Genomic DNA, 22,630 nt, shown 5'->3' with positions numbered 1-22,630 from the left:
ACTGGGGAGCGAAGGGGGTTGCCCGCTGGCGCTGCGGGTTTGTCTGCATGCAGGGGAAGTTGAATGGCGGCTGCCGCGGCGGCTGCGGCGGCCTCTGCAGCGCCGCAGATTTACGCAGTTTCCCAAGCTTTTCTTCGGAGTAGGCATTTGCGTTTTGTTTGCGGAGTGCTTTGTTGGAGCCCATGGCCAGCTGAGAGGCGAGGCTGGAGAGCTCAGCTGCCGCCACCGCAGGAGCCGCGGCCGGCCGCGTTGAATTTCGCGCTGCAGCGCAGCGATTCGAAGGCCTTTGGCGGCCTTAGGGGCTTTTTCGCGGACTGCAGCACAAAGCGCTTCCGTTCCGGGCGAGACGCAGCAGCAGCAGCGCAGCAGCAGGGCTGTCGGGCGAGCAGCAGCAGCAGCAGCACTTGGGCTGGATAGCAGCAGTTGCGGCAGGGGCTTTCCCCGCGTTCTGCCTGCGGGCTAGCGTCAGCGCTTCCGGCCGCGATGGAGAACGGCGACGGCCGCGGCGGCTCCGGCAGCCGCAGCAGCAGCAGCAGCAGCAGCAGCAGCAGCAGCAGCAGCAACACGGGCAGCCAGGCGCCGCTGACCTCGAAGGGCGCCTTCGACGCACACCTCTACGGCGAAACGCCCGTCCACCAGTACCTCTCGGAGATCCCCGCAGAAGATGAACAGCCGACGCCGCTGGGGGCCGTTTTCGGCGAAGAGGCGCAGCCGCAGCGCAGGGGCGTGGACTCGGTGGCGCGGCTGGTGGAGAGCGAGCGGCGAGCGATGCTGTCCGCCGGGGGGGGGGACGCGAGCGACGCTGCAGCGCTCCTCGAGAAGAAGGCCAGCGTCGCTCGCGAGGACTTGTACCGCAGGCAGCGCTTCCAGCGAGCGCTCTCGCCCGAAAGACAAGACCCTTTCGCTGCAGACGGGGGCCGCAGGGCCGACGTGAGCGCCCGCAGCTACGCAGACGTGATGGTGGAGCAGCAGCTCGACAGGGAGAAGCAAGCAGCAGTCAAACAAATCCGCAAGCTGCAGGAAGACGCGGCTTTCGCGCAGCAGCTGCTGCAGCAGCAGCAGCAGGAGGCGGCGGGCGCGGCCGCCGCGGGCAAGCGCGGCCGCTGGGCCGGCGACCGCCAGCTCACCGACGCAGAGCGCTTGGCGCTGCAGCAGCAGCAGCAGCAGCAGGGCAGCGAGGGCGCTGCTGCTGCTGCCGCCAGCCTCACCAGCCGCTGGGACACTCCCCTCCAGGCCGGCGGCCAGGCCCCCGGCTGGGGCGACACGCCCATGGCTTCTGGCGGAGAAGCAGCAGCAGAAGCAGCAGAACAAAAACCCAAAAAGAGAAGCCGGTGGGACGCCACGCCGGCGCAGCCCGGCACTGGCCAGGTACGTCGCTGTGCAGCTTTCGTGCAGCTTTCGTGCAGCTTTCTGTGCAACTTTTCCACTTTTCGTTTTTTTTCTCGCGAAACTTCCGAATTTCCACTTTTATTCAACACTTTTACTCTTTTAAACTTGAATCTGAGCGGGAAAGCACTAAATTCCCGCGGATCGGCGCGGAAGCGGCGCGCTCACGCGCGCGCGCTGGGGTGTACGTACACCGCAGGAAACGCCCACCCCCGGCCAGTGGGGAGCCACGCCGCTCGTGGCGGGGCCTGGAGGCCAAACTCCGTTGGCAATGAAAAAGAAAAGTCGATGGGACGCAACTCCAGTGCCTGGCGGCGAAGAGGGCTCGGGGGTGGGCTCGGCCATGGCCACTCCGCTCACGGGGGCCCGCCTGGCCGACGGCTCCGACGCCGGCCTCGCCACCCCCGGCCTTTCCCAGACTCCGGGCGCCACCCCCATGACTTCCGGCTTGACCCCTGGCGCCACGCCGCTGGCCATGACCGGTGCGCGCTCCTGCTGCTGCTGCTGCTGCTGCTGCTGCTCCTGCTGCTGCTGGTGCCTGCGGGCAGCGTGCGGGGCGCGCTGGCGCTGCGGGTGCCTGCGGGCCGCAGGGAAGGCGGCGCGGCTCCGCCGCTGCTGCTGCAGGCGCCGCCCCCTGGCGCTGCTGCTGCTGCTGCTGCTGCTGCTGCTGCTGCTGCTGGTGTGCAGCGGGCTGGGGCTGCGGAGGCGTGTCTTCGCAGGGCTGGGGTCCACGCCGATGACCCCCAGCACTCCTTTGCAGACCCCGGAGCAGCTGCTGGCGCTGCGGCTGCAGCAGGAGTTCGATGAAAGAAACAGATACTTGACAGATGAAGAACTTGACAGAATAATGCCGACTGAGGGCTACGAAGTGGTGCAGCCGCCGAGCGACTACAACCCGCCGCCGACTTCTGCTGCTGTTGCTGCAGCGCGCGCGCGGCAGCAGGCCCTGGCCTCTTCGGGGATGGGCCCCGCCACCCCCGGAGTTGCTGCTGCTGCCACTCCCCTGGGGGTCACTCCCATGTACGTGATGCCTGAAGAGGGGGGCATTTCGGTGAAGGCTTTGGACCCCACGGGGTCTCTGCTGGACCCCCAGGGGCTGGGGGAGGCTTCTGGGGGCGTGCAGATGAAGGCTGAGGACTTCCACTTCTTTTCGAAGCTCTTTGAAGAAAAACCAGAAGACCAAATGACCCAGGAGGTGACTCTGGGGGGCGCGCTGCTGCTTCCGGGCTTCGGGAGGGGAAGCTGGGTTTGCAGAAGTTGAATTCTCCAAATTTTGATTTTTTAATTAAGTGCAAGCTAGGAGTGATCGGAGGTGCTGCTGTGTTGTGTGTTGGGCTTGCAGGAAGTCAAGGAAAAGAAGATCCAGCTGCTGCTGCTCAAGATCAAGAACGGAACTCCCCCGCTGCGCCGTTCTGCGCTGCGCATTTTGACTGACAAAGCAAAAGAGTTCGGAGCTGCTGCACTTTTCAACCAAATTTTGCCTCTGATGATGCAGACGACGCTGGAGGACCAGGTGGGCGCGGTGCAAGTTGGGGTGTATGTACAGCTGAGCCGCGTGCGCGCGGCTGCTGGCCAGGCCTCGATGAAACGGCGCTTTCATCACTTTTTTGCAAAGCACTTTCATCATTTTTTTGCAAAGTTTTGCGGGATTGTGCGCTGCAGGAGCGCCACTTGCTCGTGAAAGTCATAGATCGCGTGCTGTACAAGCTGGACGACCTGGTGCGGCCCTACGCCCACAAGATCCTGGTGGTCATCGAGCCGCTGCTGATCGACGAGGATTACTACGCCCGCATAGAAGGCAGAGAAATAATCAGCAATTTGGCCAAGGCCGCGGGCCTGGCGACCATGATCGCCACCATGAGGCCAGACATTGACCATCCCGACGAATACGTGCGAAACACAACTGCCAGGTACAGACGGGCCTTCGCGAGTGCACTTTCACGCGGCTTGCAAAATCGGAGTTGCGAAATTTAGCGCTTTCGTGCAAGTTTCCGATTGACCTTCACTAGGCCCGCGTTGAGATTGCTGCTGCTGCTGCTGCTGCAGCAGCTGCAGCAGCTGCAGCAGCTGCAGCAGCTGCAGCAGCGCGAACCAGAACATGCATGTTTGCATCTTTCAAGTCCCTCTAGCTTGTCTGCATCAGCTCCTCTAGTAGTAGCAGTAGGCCCTGCGCATGTGGGGTTGGAATGTTTGTTTTTTTTTTCTTTTTTGTTCTTCAGGGCGTTTGCTGTGGTGGCCTCTGCCTTGGGAGTGCCTTCGCTGCTGCTGTTCTTGAAGGCCGTGTGCCAGAGCAAGAAGTCGTGGCAGGCGCGGCACACGGGGATAAAAATAATTCAGCAAATAGCCATTTTGCTGGGGTGCGGGGTGTTGCCGCACTTGCGGCAGTTCGTGGAAATAATCCAACACGGGCTCGACGACCCCGTTCTCAAAATTAAGACTGTCACCGCGCTGGCCCTGGCCGCGCTGGCCGAGGCCGCAGCGCCCTACGGCATTGAGGCCTTCGACTGCGTGCTGCGGCCGCTGTGGAAGGGCATAGGGGAAATAAAGGGGAAGAGCCTGGCGGCCTACTTGAAGGCCATTGGCTCCATCATTCCGCTGATGGACGCTTACCACGCGAGTTACTACACGCGGGAAGTCATGGTGATGCTGGTGCGGGAGTTCGAAACCAACGACGAGGAAATGAAAAAGATCGTTTTGCGAGTCGTCAAACAGTGCGTGGCCACTGAGGGCGTGGAGGGGGAATATATTCGCACTGACATCATTCCTCCTTTCTTTTCGAAAATGTGGCTCGTCCGAAACGCCCTGGATCGCCGCACGGCCAAACTCCTCACCGAAACCGCCACGGAGTTGGCCTCCAAGGCCGGCGGGGCCCACGTCATTAAGTTCATTGTAGATGATCTTAAAGACCCCAGCGAGCCCTTCAGAAAGGTGACTCTCGAAACGATAGAACAGGTGATAGTGAACGGGGGGGTGGCGGACATAGACGGGAGGCTGGAGGAGCAGCTGATCGACGGCTTGCTTTACGCCTTCCAAGAACAGACCACTGAGGACACTCAAGTGCTTTTAAATGGCTTTTCAACTATTGTTAATGCACTCTCCACCCGCGTTAAGCCCTACCTCCCGCAGATCTGCGGTGTCATTCGCTGGCGGCTGAACACCCCTTCGGCGAAGCTGAGGCAGCAAGCCGCAGACCTCGTGGCGCGCATTGCAACTGTCATGTTCAAGAGTGGCGAAGAGCAAATGCTGGGCCACTTGGGCTTGTTCTTGTACGAGTACTTGGGCGAAGAGTACCCCGATGTGTTGGGAAGCATTCTGTGCGCCTTGAAAGCCATCGTGAACGTGATTGGAATGAACAAGATGACGCCTCCCATCAAGGATCTGCTGCCTCGCTTAACTCCCATCCTCAAAAACCGCCACGAAAAAGTGCAGGAAAACCTTATTGACCTCATCGGCCGCATCGCCGATCGCGGAGGCGACTTGGTGTCGCCCAAGGAGTGGGACAGGATTTGCTTCGACCTTTTGGACTTGTTGAGAGCCCAGAAAAAGAGCATTCGGAGAGCCACTGTGAACACGTTTGGCTACATTGCCAGGACTATAGGGCCGCAAGACGTGCTGGCAACACTCCTGAACAATTTGAAGATGCAAGAACGTCAGTTGCGACTTTGCACGACCATCGCCATTGCTATCGTGGCTGAGACCTGCTTGCCGTATTCTGTGCTGCCTGCGCTCATCAACGAATACCGAGTGCCCGAACTGAACATTCAAAACGGCGTCTTGAAGACTCTTAGCTTCATGTTTGAGTACATTGGCGAGATGGCCAAGGACTACATCTATACAGTCACGCCGTTGTTAGAAGATGCCCTCATGGACAGAGACCTTGTCCACAGACAAACTGCAGCTTGGGCTTGCAAGCACCTTGCGCTTGGTGAGCATAAGTTCGTTCTGCTCAAGCATTTGTTATTGAAAGACACTGTTTCACTAGTGCGCACTGTATTCAGCAACGGGCAAAGTTACCAGGTAACAGGGAAGGATTTCAGTGACATGAATGCTTCATACTTTTGATGGCGTTCGGTAGAACAACATGTTGCAACGAAGTTGCAAGCTTTTCCGGTGTTTGTGGATTACATAGGCGTCCACGGACTGAGCTGTGAAGATGCGCTTACTCATTTGTTTAACTACGTCTGGCCAAACATTTTCGAAGTGTCGGCACACATGGTCCAAGTAAGTTACGTGTTCCCTTTTCCCTTTTTGCTGAAAGGACTTTTTGTTGCATGTGCATGTGGCCAGTGTAGCCACTGTTGCATGTTGGAAAGTGCCTTTTCATGACAACTTGCGCTATACGCTATACGAGCATTAGCACTCCTCTGTGCGCTTTTCTATAACACTCCTCTGTGCGCTTTTTTATGCTGCTTGCAGGCGTTTTTTGATGCTGTGGACGGCATGCGCGTTGCTATTGGGCCCGGAGTTGTTTTCCGATATGTCATCTTGGGCCTCTTCCACCCTGCACGCAAAGTAAGTAACTTGTTCTCTCGAATGTCCCCTTTTCTCGCGCTGTCCCAGCATCTATTGCAAAGCCAAAGCCCGAATTTGTGTCGATACAGTTGGCATGTTGGTCGATCTGCATACTGCTTGCATGGTGCAAACAGGGGGTCACCATGGGTGTGCCCGGAGTTCGAATTCATTTTTATTGCCGTTGTGCTTTTTTATGCAGGTACGAGAGGTGTATTGGAGGGTGTATAACAACGTGTACATCGGGCACCAGGACGCGATGGTAGCTTTTTTCCCAAGACTTCCCGACGACGGGAAGCATTCATTTGCCCGTCATGAGCTTGAACTGGTCATTTAGGCTAGCGTGATGACAGGAGCGTAGATTAGCTGTTGCGCCGCGGGAATTGATGAGCAGAAAACTCTATGCATATGTGTTCCGTCCCATTTGCAACACGAGAATGCCTTAGTTTGTAGTGGTGAAGCGATCTGTTCTTCCATTCCGGCGTGGATCTTAGATAGTGGACTCCAGATTGCCCTTCTTAGCAGGAGATGAGCCTCTGTCGTACTGATTTACCCTGGGAGCATCTATTGCATGGCGGCCTGTGCTTAACAGGTCCTAGCGTCTTGGCGGTGCTCGCCGTCACATAAGCGGGAGGGGTGTCGGCAGTGACAGCTCCGCTTTGAACCATTTTGTCTGATGAGGGATGCGTGCTAGGCTGCTGTCGCTCTTGAACTGTAGTGCTTAATGAGTAGTGAGGCTACCGTTTTGCGTTGGTTAGATACTGTACCAATCGAAGTAGTGCTGCTTTAGGGGAGGACGCAGGCAGGTGAGCCCAACGGCAAAGAGCCTGCAGGTAATACTGAGGGACTAGCCAAAGGCTCACTTGCTTGCAAACAGTATATAGACTGGCTTGCGCAGGCAGGTGAGCCCAACGGCAAAGAGCCTGCAGGTAATACTGAGGGACTAGCCAAAGGCTCACTTGCTTGCAAACAGTATATAGACTGGCTCGCGTTCATATACAGTTTAAATTTAAACACTTGTAGTCGGTGGTCACTGCTAAAAGTATACGGCTCTTTTGTGCGAGCATAGCGGCAACGTCGCTGCCGATCTTCGCAGCTCTTAAACTAGACGCGGGCCGCAATGATTATGATCGCGGCGATGAGGACCATAAGCAGCAGTATCGTCAACATGCAGCACCCCATTGAGGTTGCCCTAAGCAGCACAGCAGAGGATGAGTGTACACCTAATACACGAATAAGCAGGTGCGCAGCAGTTCGGTGCTACATGTTAACGCGTACAGCGAAGCCGAACAAACGTGGGCCTGTGTATCCAGTGGGGAACGTTGCTTCTTGACTCACTGTATAAGGGCACAGGTCTGATTCCCCACCACCAGCGTTAGGTAACCCACGGGGTCCTGCAGACAGGCTCATACAGAAGCAACGGAATGCTTTTGAGATTTCATTCACATGCCAAAACTCCTGGCTCGTTCACAGGTTGCTACACAATATGGTGATGAAGGCAGGAAACCCGGCCCCTCTCACAGATAAAATCATGTTGGGAGAAGGGCGGTCCGCCGGTTCTGCCAGGGGCTCGGGGGCAGCGCGGCCAGCGCCAACCGGATGAGCCTCGGCTTCGCCCTTGGGAACTAAAGCAACTGTGCAGTGAAGAGTAGCAGAGCCGGACACAAGCCTAATATAGCAGCACGCGCATTTCACAAGGATGTTTTTCAGGGCCAAGCTTCACAGTGAGTGCGGCAGATAGGCAAGCTACCGCCAATCGTTGTCAAGTGCACGCTGTAGCCAGCCTTCGGCAGGAATGATGGAACTCGCGTCAATCCCAGGGTAACTTTGGGGTTATCTGGTTATGTGGTGGTTCAGCCCACGTTCGTATGCGGCGGCGTTTGGCCTGTCTGCCGCAGCAGCAAATTCCTAGACAGCAGCAGAGAGCGACGGAATCATCTGTCTGGTCAAGGAAGTTTTCTTTCACTTCTCGGCGGTTGCAGCAACCCGTTACGGAAGCAGGGCAACCCATGGCTTCGTATGGGGCACACCAAAATGCCTGGCACCAACGCTCGACCCTGAAGGCAGACACAGTGCGACTCAACGCTGCAATTCTCCTTGGTGCTCCGGGAACTTCAGTGAGGAGAAACGATTGCTTCAGCTTAAAACTATAAGAAGAGGCATCTGGTAGAGCAAGAAGCTAACATTGGTCTGCCCTCACATTCCGGCCCCCAGAGGGTCATCAAATGTAACATCGAAGTCAATCGGGCTGATGGACCCTTGGTCTTGGCGGAAGCGAGTCATTGCCGAGAGGGCAAATGCATCAAGACTGAGAGTCTCGGAGTTGTAAAGGGCATTGTCAGTTGCAGGGGCGTTAATGTCGATCAGAGTAAGCTGAAAATGCCAATGCTCGGCAGCATACGCAATAGTTGTGCAAAGCTACCATGTACACGATAACAGTGTTGCCACAAGTAGGTAACATGACTGTCGGTGTGTATTTGCTAAAGAGGAACCTCGCACGCAGAACGAGGCACCTAATGGAAAAATTGGCACAGAATCTCCCTCGGATACTCGTAGTCCGTTGCCTTCTTCCATAGCACATTATCAGTGCTATGTATTGTATGCATTCTTGCTGCATTATATTATCCGTTCTAACCTTTGCGCTCATAGCTGCCAGTGGTAGCTTAACGCGTTTCAGTATGCGCCAGTTGAAAGTGGCAGTGCGTCGAGAGAAGAAGTGCACGTCTGTGTCAAAGCAGTCGTATGAATCCTCCAACTCAAAATCTGTCGTGAAGAGCTCGACGCGAACTTTGAGATCGTTGCGTTCCCCTGCAAGAGACGAAGAAATGACAGGAAGCAGTGGCAACCTGATCAGAGAGTGTAAATAATAAAACGCAGAAGAACACATGGAAAGTGTCAACAAACTAGCTGCTTCTATCGGCTGCAGTGCTCGCACCACTCTGATCATAGTTCCGGCTCACCTGAAGAACCCTTGAAGACGTTTATGTTTTCCACATTCCAAATGATAAAACGAAGCTCGAATTCTTCTTCTTGTCCCAAATTCGAGATGTAGAGCTCTTCATATGGATCTAGTTCACCAACCTGATACACATGAGGCAAAAACCGTTTCAACAAAAAGCCCTACTGCTGCCGAATGTGACATGCAGAACTGTGAGTGTCAAGAAGTGACAAGAACAAAGGAAAGGTGCCTGATATGTCTACTGCGCCTACCATATCAATGAAGTATCGAAGGGTCCCCTGAGAAACACCAAGCTCCCCTTCGTTTTCTCCTGTTTGAAGGGGTTGATACTCAATAGGGAAGTAATGTAGTGGCGGAACATAAGCTTTCTTCCCCGGTCCTACAACTGGGCTGCAGTTGTAAGACACAGGTAACGCATTGAACACGTACGTAGTTGAAAGCATTGTCCACAAACGTAGTGCACGGCCACTAACGACACACTGGTGCGGCTGGTGCTGCCGATGAGCATTCGTCATTGAACATGTGATTTACCAGGTTTTTTGATATTTATTTATACGCGACGCCTTGAGAGCCAGCCACCTGCGAAGCCACGAGACAGCGAATCAGCGGAGAGTTGCAAGTAGCAGCCAGATTCAGTTGCACTGACTATGCCTAGTCAAAAGGTTGGGCCCTTTCGAAACACGAACAAATAAGCTGCGCGCAAACAAATAAAGCTGGCTTAGCTAAGTGAGCATGCATAAATAAGTCGTAATATGCATGGCTGCAGAGAAACAATTAGGAACCTAAAAAGGCGGCTTACCGTTCTTCCAGGTCAACAGAAACCATTCCTAATGGCGAGTCGCTTTGCAGCACATCACCCTTATCCATGACAACAATTTTTAGCAGGGCAGGCCCCGGAATCAGCACTCGAAATACAAAGTGCTCGTAAAAGTTTGGATTACAGTTGCTGCAGGCAGAATGAAGCACTCTCTACGCCCAATTTGTTCCACAATATATTGGGTAGCTGCCGTAAACTGCAGCAGTGTACAGCATGAATAGGAAGCGCAGCGTCTGCCGACATCCATATATATACACGTATTTGTGCCCCATCCTACTGCAGCGAGGTTCAGTCAAACTTGGACCCCGCATAAATAGGACGGCTGACTAACATCAAGAACAACACGTTAGTACTCTTCATGTGAGTTACAGCATTGTGTTGTTGAGCAGCACTTGCTACTATTGGCGTAAGATTAGCATCCATGCATTGAGCTCATTCCGTCGACGACCTACCCATCAAATACCCGGTCGGAGACTATAACCTGCTGCCCCACTTGGAGCTTTAGATACGGATCGCTCATGCCTATGGTGTCCACATTTTGGAGGTTTCGCGCAGTCAAAATGTAAACATGCACTACAACAACTTCTTCCATCCAGCGGTGCATGGGCGGCGCTATAAGCACGTCGGGAGGAGCATAGCCAGAAGTCGCGAGAGAGTTTTTGTCGGCCGGATTGCTGGAGGCCTGCTTGTTTCCTGGCAGCTGTTGACGCTGCGCGAGTGCCTTTGTCTCAGATACTGCTTGAGAGGGTTCCTTCGCAGCCCCGACATCAGTTTTGTCTGTCAAAGCCTTGTTTGTCGCTGTAACATCCGTCACTCTCACCCACCCCTAAAAAGCACCGCAGACTTACACAGAAACTGAGCAGCGCCGCTGACCCGTTCTAGGAGCACTTGAGCCCCACTGTGCCACTACGACGCTCTGCAAGCGCGCGCTATGGGCATTCTTACTTTCAGTAGGGCAATTTTCTTCTTGTCTTCTCCCCAAACCACAGGTTGCGCCAAGTTGAGCGTCGGCAACATTGAAAAGCTGTCAAACCATAACACGGTTTGGTCACGGTCGAAGTAGGTGCAAGTTTTCTTCAACCGACACACTAATTCTCCACGCTGCACGTCAATGGAGTAGCTAAAGCCTGCCTTTGAGTCCTCATTGAAACTCTTCCTGTAACCACCCCCCTGCAGCGCCCAAAATTTTCACATAACTCATGATGTTGTGGCTGTGGGCTACGAAGTACCCTGCTAGGATTTTGCTCTACTCTGAATCTGCACGAAACTACTAAGTAGCACGATTTCTGCTCAATGCCACAATCTTACGGCTTCTCGAAGCTTCGCCAGCTCGGACTCCTGCTCGAGAATCTCCACTTCCAACTGCTGTCGCTCCGCTTGTCCCACCTAAGATATTCACGCAGTGTACCGATGGCTTTCACTCTATGGCATTTGAAAGATACAAGAAAATACGCGTGACTTTAGCTACTCAGTTTTGAGTCTATTACTTGCCAGATTTTCTTTTTCTCGCCCTCTCAATTGCATTTTAAGCCGTTGAAGCTTTTGTTCAACACACCTAAGCAGTTTCACATTCGGGAAAAGGGACGGTGTGGGTCAGAGCGCATACCATGGCGGGAATAATTCGCTCTAGTTATTTAGTGAGAATAAACAAAATAGCCACAGCGCACTGCTGGCCTTAAAACTGGGAGAATAAATGGAAGCTCACATTTTGTGGAAATCTGTGAAACTCTGTGTGATTGTATCATAGATGTAGAAGGAATTCTCGTGGGGATATCTGAGAAGAAAAGCATCATCACTTCTGGAAATGTGTACTCAGTTGACCTGAACAATGCTTTGCTGTCGTCACTTTTGTCGCGAAAGTGATTGCAGAGCAGGATTCCCGTGAGGAAAGGAAAGCCTTCTCAGACTAACCGTATATCAAGGCTTGGGACACACACGCGGTGGTATTGCCTGTCTGCTGTTGTTCTGAAGATGAGCAGCAAATCACCCGTCCTACCAAAGTGACCGTCACATCCACTGGGCGATGCAGACCAGACCACCACTCCTGAAGGCAAACGACAAAAGTGCGCACACGAATACGAAATATGGCAAGCATAGAAGTGTTGGAATGTGCTGGAGCCGGCAAGGCTCTTTCGGAGCCGCGCGTGAATTCATTCCAGGCCTCTTCACCGTAAGCAAAGGTTCGCCGTGAACTTGATGGTTACAAGATGAGTATCAGTTGAGGTGGATAGATATTTTCTCAGCTAGCATGAGAAGAGGGCTACACTATGAGGAAAGCTCTAACACGTTGCGCAGCTTGCCTTCACGTCTTGTGAAAATGTTGACCATGTTAAAAGTTGGCAGTAGAGTTCTTGGAAGATCCTTGTTGGCTGCTGTAACTGTTTCTCTCTGAGATTCCAGGGATCCGCCATAATCCGAACGCATCAGCATCAGTCGAGCCAACAAACAAGAACTAAGGAATTGTGAACACACACAAACACTCTTGCCAATGTTTAATTAGGGGCCAAGACTACGCAAGAAGAGCCTGTTCACCGGCAGAACTTGAAAATGTGCACGCACAAGGCACGGTGAGATCGGCATCGAGTGCGACGCAGCTAATATCAAAAAATAGTCAACTGGGACGCTGAAGGGGTGGTGGCCTACTTCTCTTCATCAAGTGAGGCTTCATGGCCTCGTTTGCGGACCCAAGTGCGTGTTGCATGACGGACTCGATTTTCCTCACGATCTGCGAGAGCAGAATGGGCTGCAGGTGTAAAGCACTAGTAAAGTGTTTGCTGGGCTGCACTCCGGTGAAATTGTACAAATTAGGGAATGCTTCTCCGACCAGAAGGCCCGCAGTGCAATCGCAGGCAATTTTTTGAAGGTTCAGGGCTTGAACTCACTACCTCTTGCTTTCGAGTCATATTTTTGCTTTGACACTTCCTCTTCTTCATCTTCTGGCAAAAATGTTTTCGGTTGCTGCACGAGCCTTTTCTTGTCGCCCAGCCGCAGGGTATCCTTTCTCTCACTGCTGCAACGACGGGTTTCTTCGAAGAACTGAGCGTACTCCATAGAGTTCGGGCCCGAATCAGACAAGTCGGCCTGCAGGGGAAGGAGAAAGCACAACAGGACGTGACGCAGCTTCGGAGCAGAAAAAAGGAAATCTAAAACTATTACTCAGGTTTTGTGTTTGCGTAGTAGGGTCTGAAAGCGGCCCTGCTACCGGTTATAACGCATACGGAGTGATTTTTGACAGGCTTGTCTCTCACTTGCATGATGGGCTCTACAAACGGGACATCTTCTTTATCTTCACACCCAACGAAGTAGTCATCAGCGTTTAAGACGTGGGTGTAGACAACTCCCGCTTTGTCACGTACAAAAAACATATCATGATCGGTCAGCATCCGACCTGGTCGACAGTCGGAGTCGTATATCAATTCACCAGTATATTCGCTGAAACACTCGACGATGATGTCTATATCTACAGTATTGACAAAAGGCAAGTCTGGCATAATCCGCTGTTCCTGAGTTGACAGACCGCATCAAATCCAAGCATGCTGAAAGATTTCCTCAGTTCAAGAATCGGCTTGTGTGTAAATCTAGAGCCCTGCCAGTTTCATTACTTTCACACACTTTTAATAGCCATTCTGCACTGCACGGGTCTCGTTCACCACTAGCTTCCTTCATATGAAGTGCATTTGCGCCCTTTGCTTGTATGCACACTGGCGGCACTGGGAGGCTCAAGGCACGGCGCTGTTCGTGCTGATAGTGCTCAGTCCTTTGAGTCTCTCACCATCATTGCCATGTCCATCATCGGGGGAGGAAGTCGAGCCAGCAGGGGACTCTCAAGCTGAAGCTTGAGGCAGTGCTCTCCCTGCGGCACTTTTACGAACGAGTTCAGTGCCAGGGACAATGTGCCCATCTCAGCTCCGTCTTTGTTCACTAAGCGGAAGCAAATGTCAGGTAGGATTGCCTTCACTCCTCGATTCTGCATAATGTGCACGCCGCCCCTGCTGCGGTAAGAGCCTTCAGAATCTTTCCGGCTGCACAGTGTTCCATGTGAGCCAATAGACTTCCAATCCTTTCCACCCCCTGACTTTGTAGGCGCCGACCTTCGCCCCCTTTCTGCGGGGCGTGATGTATGCAACACCACATCTTGAATATAGGGCAAATACGGCGTGACGAAGGAGCTGATGGACAATCGTGCTCCAACCCACTGGCCGGGGGCAGTGCTTGACTCTGAGAGGAGCAAATAGCGGCAATGTAAAAAAAGGTCAGAAGCCAGTCTGTCGCCTGGAGTTGAAATGTGCAGTGCTTAGTTGTGCATGACGAAGACGTTTATGCAATATGAAGAGTACCACACCCAAAATATATAACCCAGACAGTCAAAAGCATTGCTTAGATGAGCACCGAGGGCGCGACACAGACGTCGCACTCCTGTATTAAATAATCAGAGATGAATGCCCATGGCAATGTTATTTCAGTGCAGACTGCAGCCCACCCATGTTGCGCCGTATTGGCAAAAGAACTTGCCGAGACAGTTTTTCTTCTTTTGCATCAAATACCTCAACAAACACTTTCCGCTTCGTCTCCTGGAAAGCAGCAACACTAGCAGGTCTGGCAGCAACGATCCATTGAAGGGAAACAAAGCTGTTTTAGAACTGGAACAAGCGTATCTGCTAATCCTCTTACAGGTTCGGTCTCGCTGAACCTCGCAATCACATTTGGAGCCGGAAAGTCTGAAGAGCTCAGGGCCAACTGCAAATCCTTTGCCTTCCCTTGCCAAAACGCAGACACCTGGAGGATATATTCTGAAAGCTGATCGGCTTGCGACGTTGGAAGAAACCGAACGCCAAGGATGTCGATATCAAAGTGGTATCTCAAAAGCTTGCACTTAGAAACTTCAGCAGTAGCGGGGTTGTCAAGAGCAAGCACTGGCCAGCGAGCCAGTTGTGTGCTAGCTCCTCGTCTTATTTCTTTTCCCTTTGAATCACTTGCAGAGGCTGCCTTCTTTCCTGCAGTGATAGGCTGCTTTGCGGAAGTCTCAGTGCCACTTAGGGTAAAACCAACAGCTGCGAGAAGCCGAGGCTTTGTGTCCCACTCAAGGCTCTTTGCCATACTTCCCTCCACTGTGGCGAATGCCACCTGCTCTTTGCTTGAAAGTGAATACCAAATCGCTTCGTGGGCATAATTAACGTCCGTTTCTGAGTCCCTGAGCTCCTTACCATTGTCCTGGCTCTTCAAACCCTCCAGCTCCTGCAGAGCAGCTCTGTACCTCGCGTCGATATTTGCAGGACTCCACTCAACGATCAATGCTATCATTTCCTTCGTCACTTCGCCGCCCTTCTCGATGTCGATGTCGAATATACGTAGTAAGACAGGAGGAGGAGGAAGAAGCAACTGATCAAATGGCGGTATTCCGTTTGCAAAGGAAAGTGCTTGTACACTCGTTTGAGGACTAAGGTACAAGTATACAGGAGCTCCTGTCCGCTGAAGAAAAGCTGGATTCAAACTTGTCTTCAAACAACTCATTTCTCGATCAATTTGGCTCTCGTCAACCATTTTAATTACCTGAGAAAGTCCAACCAGAATAACTAAGTGTCAAGCATGTTTCGCAGCATCAGCCATGGAATATATGTATATATATTCCATGGCTGATGGTATATATGTATATATTGCAAGCATATATGTATATATGTATATATGTATATCCTGCAAGGCTCCAGCATCCAGCTATATGAGCTCACCTCCCCCTCTACTTCGAGAGACCACCACGGATTGACAAGGGCGTCATTATCCATTGCGGGGAGACTCCTAGCCTGTAGTATATCGGCATGGAAATAGACCTTCTTGTAGAAGGGGGAAGCAGTGAGAAACGAAGTTGGAGGAGTTGCCGCCTCTGGGACAGTGGCTTGGCCACTCAAACCGCCTCTGAAAGTCCCGCTAGGTTCACGCTGTTCAGGTCGTCCACTTGAAGGAGAAAGGCAAAACAGCGACTCGCTAAAGACCTTCCTTCCTACATGCCCACAGCGACGTTCAACTGTGTCCATTCCACAGAACACTGAAACGATCTCTGTTTTGGGAATTTCGTTCTGAACAGTCAAGCGTCTGTCTGTATGCAACTCCCCAGGGTCCGCGTTCCTATGGACACACAGCAGAGCACTGGCCAACCGTGACACACATGAATCGGGACAGCTGTACAAAACAACGCGTTCATGCATACGCTTGAGGCCCGTCATGTAGATGAATTTTTCGCAGCGACAGAACAAGCAAACGTATCTTGGGCGTGTGCCGCCTTACCCGCTTGCGGAATCTGAGCCTCTTCCTTCGCTGAGGTCGTCTAGGCTGCTTTGTGAATCACCAGCAGCAGTAGAATCGTATGCTGGAGGTGAATCTGGGGAGCTTAAAACAGCACGTGCAGAGGCAAGTAGGCAAGCAGCAAACGTGGAAGGAAAGCGACATTCTGGCAGAGGTGTCACGGACTGGTCCCAATGCATCTGCGCAGTAAGTAGCAGCGCACGCACATAGCAGCTACACAGCATGTACTCCATGCGTGTCAAAAAAGTGCAGCAACACACATCTTGTGCACTGTATGGGCAGAGAAGCCAGAAGAGCAACTGCATACTTGGATCCACTTAAGCGGCTCAATGTCGATTCCGTCATCGGATATGGACGCCGAGTTTGGCTCTCGTATTGTGCTGGACTCCCAAGACATTCTCGCACACTCAGGCACTGCGGGGTGTAAACTTTTCTTTGCTTCCTCTCCGCTTCCTGCGCAGACGATAAGACGTTGTGCACGCTGTCCCGATTGTGAACAAGAGAATAAAAAAGTCTGAAGAGCACCGTAGTATTTTAAAGTTAAGCCAATACAAGCAGAGTCAAGCCGCACTGCAGTGTAATGATGAAGAGCTACAACATAGGGGCATTTCACAATCTTTTGCAGCATCCGTGCTGGGAATTCAGGTGGACGAGTTCAGCAAGGTGTAACCGCAAATAAGAAAACACCCCAGGTGCAAACGGAAACAAACAATGCTTCTTGAATGCTAAAGAGCGCATGTTCTTACTGGGTCCGATTATCTGCTGTAGCTCTGATTCGCTGTCTGATTTTCCAGAAGCGAAGGCTTCAGCTGGCGGCCACTCGTTGGAACTTCCTGCTGAACCATGTTTCTCAAAAGCTGCCTTCGTACGCTCACTGAGGGTGAGGGGAATGCGACCAAATATTTTGGGTGGCTCGTGTTCCTCTCCAACTGGTACCAAGTACACGTAAGCATGCTGTACCTGAGGGAGCAGGAACACTGCCTCGGATTCACGAAAAACCCAGGCATTCAGCAGGGAAATAGGAAGCTCGCTGAGGCCTTTAAGAGACGAGTCTGTCTCATATATGCTGCCTGCTATGCCTCCGCCATTTGCGTTAGCTTCTTTGAATGCAATGGCTGTGTCGTGTTGCATCTGCGCACGTGGTGCTGTCCAATTATACACACGAAGCACACCACTATCGTCTACATAACCCGGAAACTCGAGGATATCGGAATTCGCATGTGGTATTTCAGCCATTTCCCTGCATTTCCGGATTCCAGTGATATTCCTCGTCAGGGTAACTGGCTTGGCTACTTGCCGCTGAGCAAAAAGCCCACGTCCAGGAGCAACTATGGGTCCAGGTATTTCTAGAACGCATCCAGGAACTTGAATTAGTAAGCTAACCTCCCGACCCCTGCAATGCAGAAAGACAAGCCACACTACAGGCAGTATTTTTCAGTGCAGACAAATATCGACGAGAGCGCGGGTTGTCACTTCTTTCCTTCGATGAATAGCCTTACCGATATGTGTCAGGCAAGTAAATGGCTCTGCCGATTGTTATTTGGACATGAACTAAGACTCCCGACCGGTCCGGGAAAGGTGGCCAGTCTCTTCGTTTCGTGCGCTTCGTGTCAGCAAGCACGCAGAGGCTGCCGCGGTACGTTGACGGAGGCTCCAGAGCTCCCTTGATCATGGCAGTGCTGAATTCTTCCCTCGTTCCATTTATTGCACCTCCAAACATGTGCAGCCAGGTGGGACGGTTCAGCGGTATTCGTCTCATTTGAGCCATGCCCACTTGCTGCTTTAAAATGCCCGAGCCAAACATAAAAGGAGTATCAGAGTCGAAAACTTCCAGCTGCAATCGGCGACGCCGCCTGCAAATGGCAGACACAATTGTTTTGCAGAGGCAGTTTGACTATTTAGCAAGTTAGACTTCAGGAGCACACTTAATGTGGACGACCGATTCGACGCTGTTGCGTGCCGCTTGAGTCCTACTGGTCTTTGCAAACTTGAATAGTCATGCACTCCCATTCAACTTCTCTCTGGCGATTGTTTTGAACAGTTGTCGTCCACGAATTTTTCTGTTCCTTCAGGTGGCTTGACTTGATCACCACAAAGGGGTCACAGTCGTTCCACGGCTGCGAGTCGAAGTCCGCATCTGTCTTCGGCAGGAAGTCCGCATACAAGTGTAGGTACAGAGTCTGAAAAGTTTCCATAGAACAGTTCGAATGAATACGTAGAGGAGCGCGCACCATCAGAAGCAGTTTGCTTCAAAATGTACCGTGCCGCCCTCAACGAGTTTTTGATAACGACAAGCAAGCACAGATCAAGATTCGCCGACTGCAAAAATAGCCATGGTCCACCAACACAGACCCTGCCACTGTCGCGTAGCGTGTATGTAAAGATTTTTCGTTTGACATATCCGCAGCACGGGCGCATCAGCCGTTCGGCTAACCACGGGATACACAGCTTAATTTTTCAGTGTATCCAGACATTCCCCCGTTGAGGAAGTGCGTAGGTTGAGCAGGTGCACTTGTGGACCTTCACATCTCACCAAATCTTTTTTGGAATGATCAACGGCCTCTGACGGTTCTCCAGCATTCGTTTCTTTCCCAGGTGTCACAGCAGCTGCAATGGCAGACCCGAGCGACCTACGCACAAAGAATCCTATTCCACCCAAATCAGTGGTCGAACTGCTTGCGCTATAGTGGGACATGGGAAGAGAGGCATGAGCTGTCCGCGAGAAACACGGCACAGGAAGTAGTTGGACTCCTAGCATGTACACGCTAGCCATTAGAAGGTGGATTTTAGGAACGAGTGCTCGTTACTTACACTGGAGGAGGATAACGCAAAATGTTTACTCTTGGCAGAGGTTTCTCGCCTTCTGCAAAAATGTCAACGTGCATCAGCAGCTGCACCGAAAACCACACAGAAAAAACTAAATAGTTGCATATGAACTTGAAGAGGCTTTACACAGTGCCCATTCCAAGTGTTACGGAGTGATGCAGAAGTGATTAGCTATTTGCCCGCTGATTGTTAAAACATTTTATCTTTGTGTTCCTCTTTCTTTATGTATAATGTGCCAGTACCTCTCCCCTTCTGACTCCGCTTTTACTCGTTAAAGTACACCGCGCAGCCCAAGCACATAGGCGACGCTCGCTGCAAAATTCACGGATCTCCTCCAGTGGCAACTGCCATGAGCCAAATGTTAAGAAACCTTTCTGACGAGGGAAAACAAACACATTGAAAAGGCCCTTTACGGTCCTCCAGTCCATGCGTTTTTGCGATGGCAAGGGCGGGAATTTGCAACACGACGACACACTTCGAACAGGCATATTTATAGTCATGAAGGACAGCCAATGGTAGAAAAGGCTTTCGGAGAGTAGGAAAATCTAAGATGCGGATAGCTCCACGGTGAGGGAATCCATGCGGACCGTACGCACCTTAGAGTCACCATTATGTTTGCGCCTTCTCCTTGCCTTAGACCCTGTGATTAGCACACGAGCGTAATGTTGAAGATGCCTTGCCAAGTTCACACTGCACAATTCTCGCGTGTAGGCTTGAAGCTGACAGTTATGCCTTCAAGATATCTACTTACACCTAGCCACTGTACACAGGCTATGCCATGGTAGCGCTTACGTCCTTGAAGAGTGAGTGCAGGTGCGTCTTCAGTATCCCGGTTACTCACTTCTTCTTCTCTGGCCAAGCCGCTGGCTGTCGTTTGGATTTTCACCTTTTGGCCAATGCGACAAGGACGCTCTTCTGGCAAATCCCCACCGTTATTGACTGCTTCAGGTGTTGCTTCAGCATTGTTTGGTTGCACCGTGTCTCCTGGGTCAGGACTTTGGTCTGGTACAGCTTCTGCACTCAAGTATTCCTTCCGTGCCCCTTCTATCTCATCAGCCTGCGCGCAAGCAAGGGAATCTGGGGAGGAACCGAATTCTGTGCCTCCTAACTGTCCCGGAATTGAGCATGGCCAAGAGCACCTACGTGTATTAATGAGGCGCGCAGAAGTGATTTTATGTCCTCATTAGATGTTAAAGAAATGATCATAAACCGTACTGCACCGGGATGCAGAGAGAAATGAGTACCGGGCAAACTTACCGTCGCTTCGCGAAGCATCCAATCGACAACAATGCGTAATTGCATCAAATCCTCCAGAGTGGTGTCTTTCAAGCTGAAGTCAGTTTGCCAACCCTAGAGCGAAGGAATGGCGCATGTGTTTGTCAAAAATTACAAAACTCCTGCAGGTTTTATACAGTGATGTGTTTACCTGTGTACTTTTCTTCATTCTAAATGCCGACGTCATTTTTGCATGCGCATGTAAGGGAATATTTTAGTGCGTAAGCTGAGCTAGTAGAGTGTGCTTCTTGTACACTTCTTACCACACCCGGGGGGCCATACAAGTAGCGCTCGCCATCAGGGATTCCGGGAGGGCTGATGGCCCTTTGAGATCCGATGGTTAAGCGTAGGGCCGCCATTTTGTCGTTGGAAACTGACGGATGGTCTGTCTGCACCGAAAAGACGAGGCGAATCACATCACAGCAACATCAGTTGCTGCGCTACTGCCATTGCGCTGTACCGTGTACGTGTCAGGAATTTTGTCAGCTGATGGGTTCCGCGCAACAGCCAGCGACTCAAAGGACGGTACCATCAGGAGGCAGGATCTCATTTTCACTGAAAGTGAACCCATAGCCTGTGATAATTCATTGGGGAGCTGCCCTCTGTCCTGTGTTTGAGTGCAGTTACGGCCTACTTGCAGGCAGTAACATCTAACTGTCATGTTCTGCGGCTTCTGCTGTTCCGTAGCATCGTCACCCAAACGTCTTGCCAGCTCGACCAAGTCTGGTTGGTCTTCTAGTCTCTCGACAATATGGTAGAACACAGTTATGCGACTGTTCGGCGGCTTTGAAAAAAACGGAGCAGGGACAGAGGCTAGCGGAATCGTCTCCTTCTTAAGCTTGCATGGGCTCCTCGTTATCTGCATCTGGCAAGAGCCCAAAAAATCGCCTTGCATCCCCATGTCTTGGTCGTACACGCTAATATGTAGAGTTCCATTTTCCTGATCGCCCAGCAGAAAAAAGAACGGTTCAAAGACGCAAAACTTTCACAAGTGCACTTGGGCACAAAACAAAAGTCATTTCTGTTTCGAGCTTGCGTCATTGCCTGCCGTGTCAATGTCCAGGTAACCTCTAAGCATACTTTGATTTCTGTCTCGAACGAATACTCCCATACAGGGTTGAGCGTGTTCATCTGAGGCGGCGAGCAAAAGGAGTTGCCCTCATAGCGGATGCTCACATACGGGTCAGAAGCCCCCGTGACGTCGCCTGTTGAAAACGAAACAACGGTGCTGCGCAGTCTCTAAAACTAGAAATGTAGCACAGCTACCAATACTTAAAAATATGGTGTAGCCATCAGTTCGGTTAATTAGGGCCAAGTTTGAGCGACTCTATCTTGGCAACGAAAGCATGATGGTTGAAGGAAATAGACTTGTGTCGTGGGAGAAACACAGATTCGAAGGCGTACCTGCAGCTAGATCATTTCCACATAGAACGCACATGCGCAAAAACAGCGGTCCCTGCTTGGGTGGGGGAGCATTCACAAACTTCTCATCAATTTCTGCTTCCTTTGCCCCGCAGTTGAAGAATGACGGAAGTTCGAGACCCTGAGATGGCTGACGAGGTTGTCCACCGCCAAGTGTGGCCGCAAGCAGCAGAGACGTGAGGTCCGCCATTGCGGTGAGCTTTATTTATCACTATGTAGGAGGTGGCCTGCACGCCCTACTCTTCGTTTTCGAGTTGTTTTGCAGCCCCAAAGTGAGGCCTTTCGGCTTCCTACGAAGGCTTCCCAGAAAAAATTCTTGTTTCCCCATTAAAACTATCATCCAGCAGATTCGCAGCCTGCGGATATTTTAGGAACCTCAGTGTACGAAGCATTGGTCTCGCTCGCTACGCGCCAAGTCGATCCTGATGGCGGTTAGACCGCCTGCGGCTGTCGTGAAATATGTGAGGAAGCTGAAGAATATGTTAGTTGGGCTGCGGAAACAAATTCATCGATATGCACATGTAGTGAAGAATTCAATGTGTAAGCAGGGGGACAGACAGTTTTTTCATAAATAGGGCAGGACTGACTGACCGTAACTGTGGCCAGGTGGTCCGCTGCTAGTGAATAAGCTGCAGTTACCGGTCTTTCTTTGCGTAAAAATTTCCAACATGAAAAAGAAGTAAAAAAAAAGCCCTATCAGTATGGATAGAAGGCGACTGAGGTGTGGAGATGCACATGAGCCGAGAGTGGCATGCTTGATGGCTGATAGTTCTTCGAGCCGGTTGGTCTCTTCTGTCAATGTGTTGGCTACCAAGGCCCCCAAACTAGCACAAATTTAACCTATTTTACTTATAATAGTTAGCTTTCATGGCGACCGTCCCATTCTCGTTGCATTTCTACGCGCGCATTTACGAGCCGCGGTGGTTACTGTGAGCTAGGGGTTCCGAAGAAATGTGTCATTCCACAGGACTTCCTTCCAACTCACTCGTTTCTGCATTTGATTCACCACGAAAAAAGTTTAAGAGCAGATCGTAATTGGTAACATAGGGATACTGGGGCCTTAAGACGTGGAGTTGAGGACAGTAGATCAGTACGTCACTCCAACGGCTAAGCTGACTGTTCAAGTACGGTGGAGGAGG

The 22,630-nt window shown here is 51.8% G+C and overlaps 2 protein-coding genes across 2 annotated transcripts; one reads left to right on the top strand and one right to left on the bottom strand.

Annotated features, from left to right (window-relative positions):
- Window positions 1-768: 768 nt before the first annotated feature.
- ENH_00003640 (splicing factor 3B subunit 1, putative) lies at window positions 769-6,232 on the top strand (the record flags this gene model as incomplete). The annotated part of the gene is made up of 9 exons (XM_013578071.1): window positions 769-1,368; window positions 1,586-1,868; window positions 2,106-2,632; window positions 2,729-2,899; window positions 3,049-3,296; window positions 3,606-5,311; window positions 5,516-5,607; window positions 5,803-5,898; window positions 6,098-6,232. 9 exons carry the CDS (start codon window positions 769-771, stop codon window positions 6,230-6,232), a joined length of 3,858 nt encoding a protein of 1,285 aa, XP_013433525.1.
- Window positions 6,233-6,999: 767 nt separating this feature from the next.
- On the bottom strand, window positions 7,000-21,681 carry ENH_00003630 (C2 domain-containing protein, putative; the record flags this gene model as incomplete). Its single annotated transcript, XM_013578070.1, has 35 exons — window positions 7,000-7,087; window positions 7,234-7,289; window positions 7,417-7,564; window positions 7,758-7,952; window positions 8,096-8,268; window positions 8,531-8,703; window positions 8,856-8,976; window positions 9,106-9,244; window positions 9,654-9,800; window positions 10,124-10,497; window positions 10,617-10,841; window positions 10,980-11,057; window positions 11,659-11,715; window positions 11,997-12,123; window positions 12,315-12,396; window positions 12,554-12,752; window positions 12,920-13,174; window positions 13,444-13,889; window positions 14,152-14,242; window positions 14,343-15,221; window positions 15,398-15,791; window positions 15,951-16,147; window positions 16,276-16,421; window positions 16,715-17,361; window positions 17,468-17,821; window positions 17,943-18,148; window positions 18,502-18,598; window positions 18,780-18,859; window positions 19,037-19,164; window positions 19,587-19,851; window positions 20,052-20,144; window positions 20,333-20,458; window positions 20,704-21,009; window positions 21,150-21,274; window positions 21,474-21,681. The coding sequence occupies 35 exons, from the start codon at window positions 21,679-21,681 to the stop codon at window positions 7,000-7,002; spliced, it is 7,425 nt and encodes a 2,474-aa protein (XP_013433524.1).
- Between the last annotated feature and the right edge of the window lie 949 nt (window positions 21,682-22,630).

The sequence above is a fragment of the Eimeria necatrix genome, genomic scaffold, assembly GCF_000499385.1.
Source record: "Eimeria necatrix Houghton genomic scaffold, Enh_scaff10, whole genome shotgun sequence".
NCBI lineage: Eukaryota > Apicomplexa > Conoidasida > Eucoccidiorida > Eimeriidae > Eimeria > Eimeria necatrix.
This window is presented reverse-complemented; position numbering and strand designations above follow the sequence as displayed.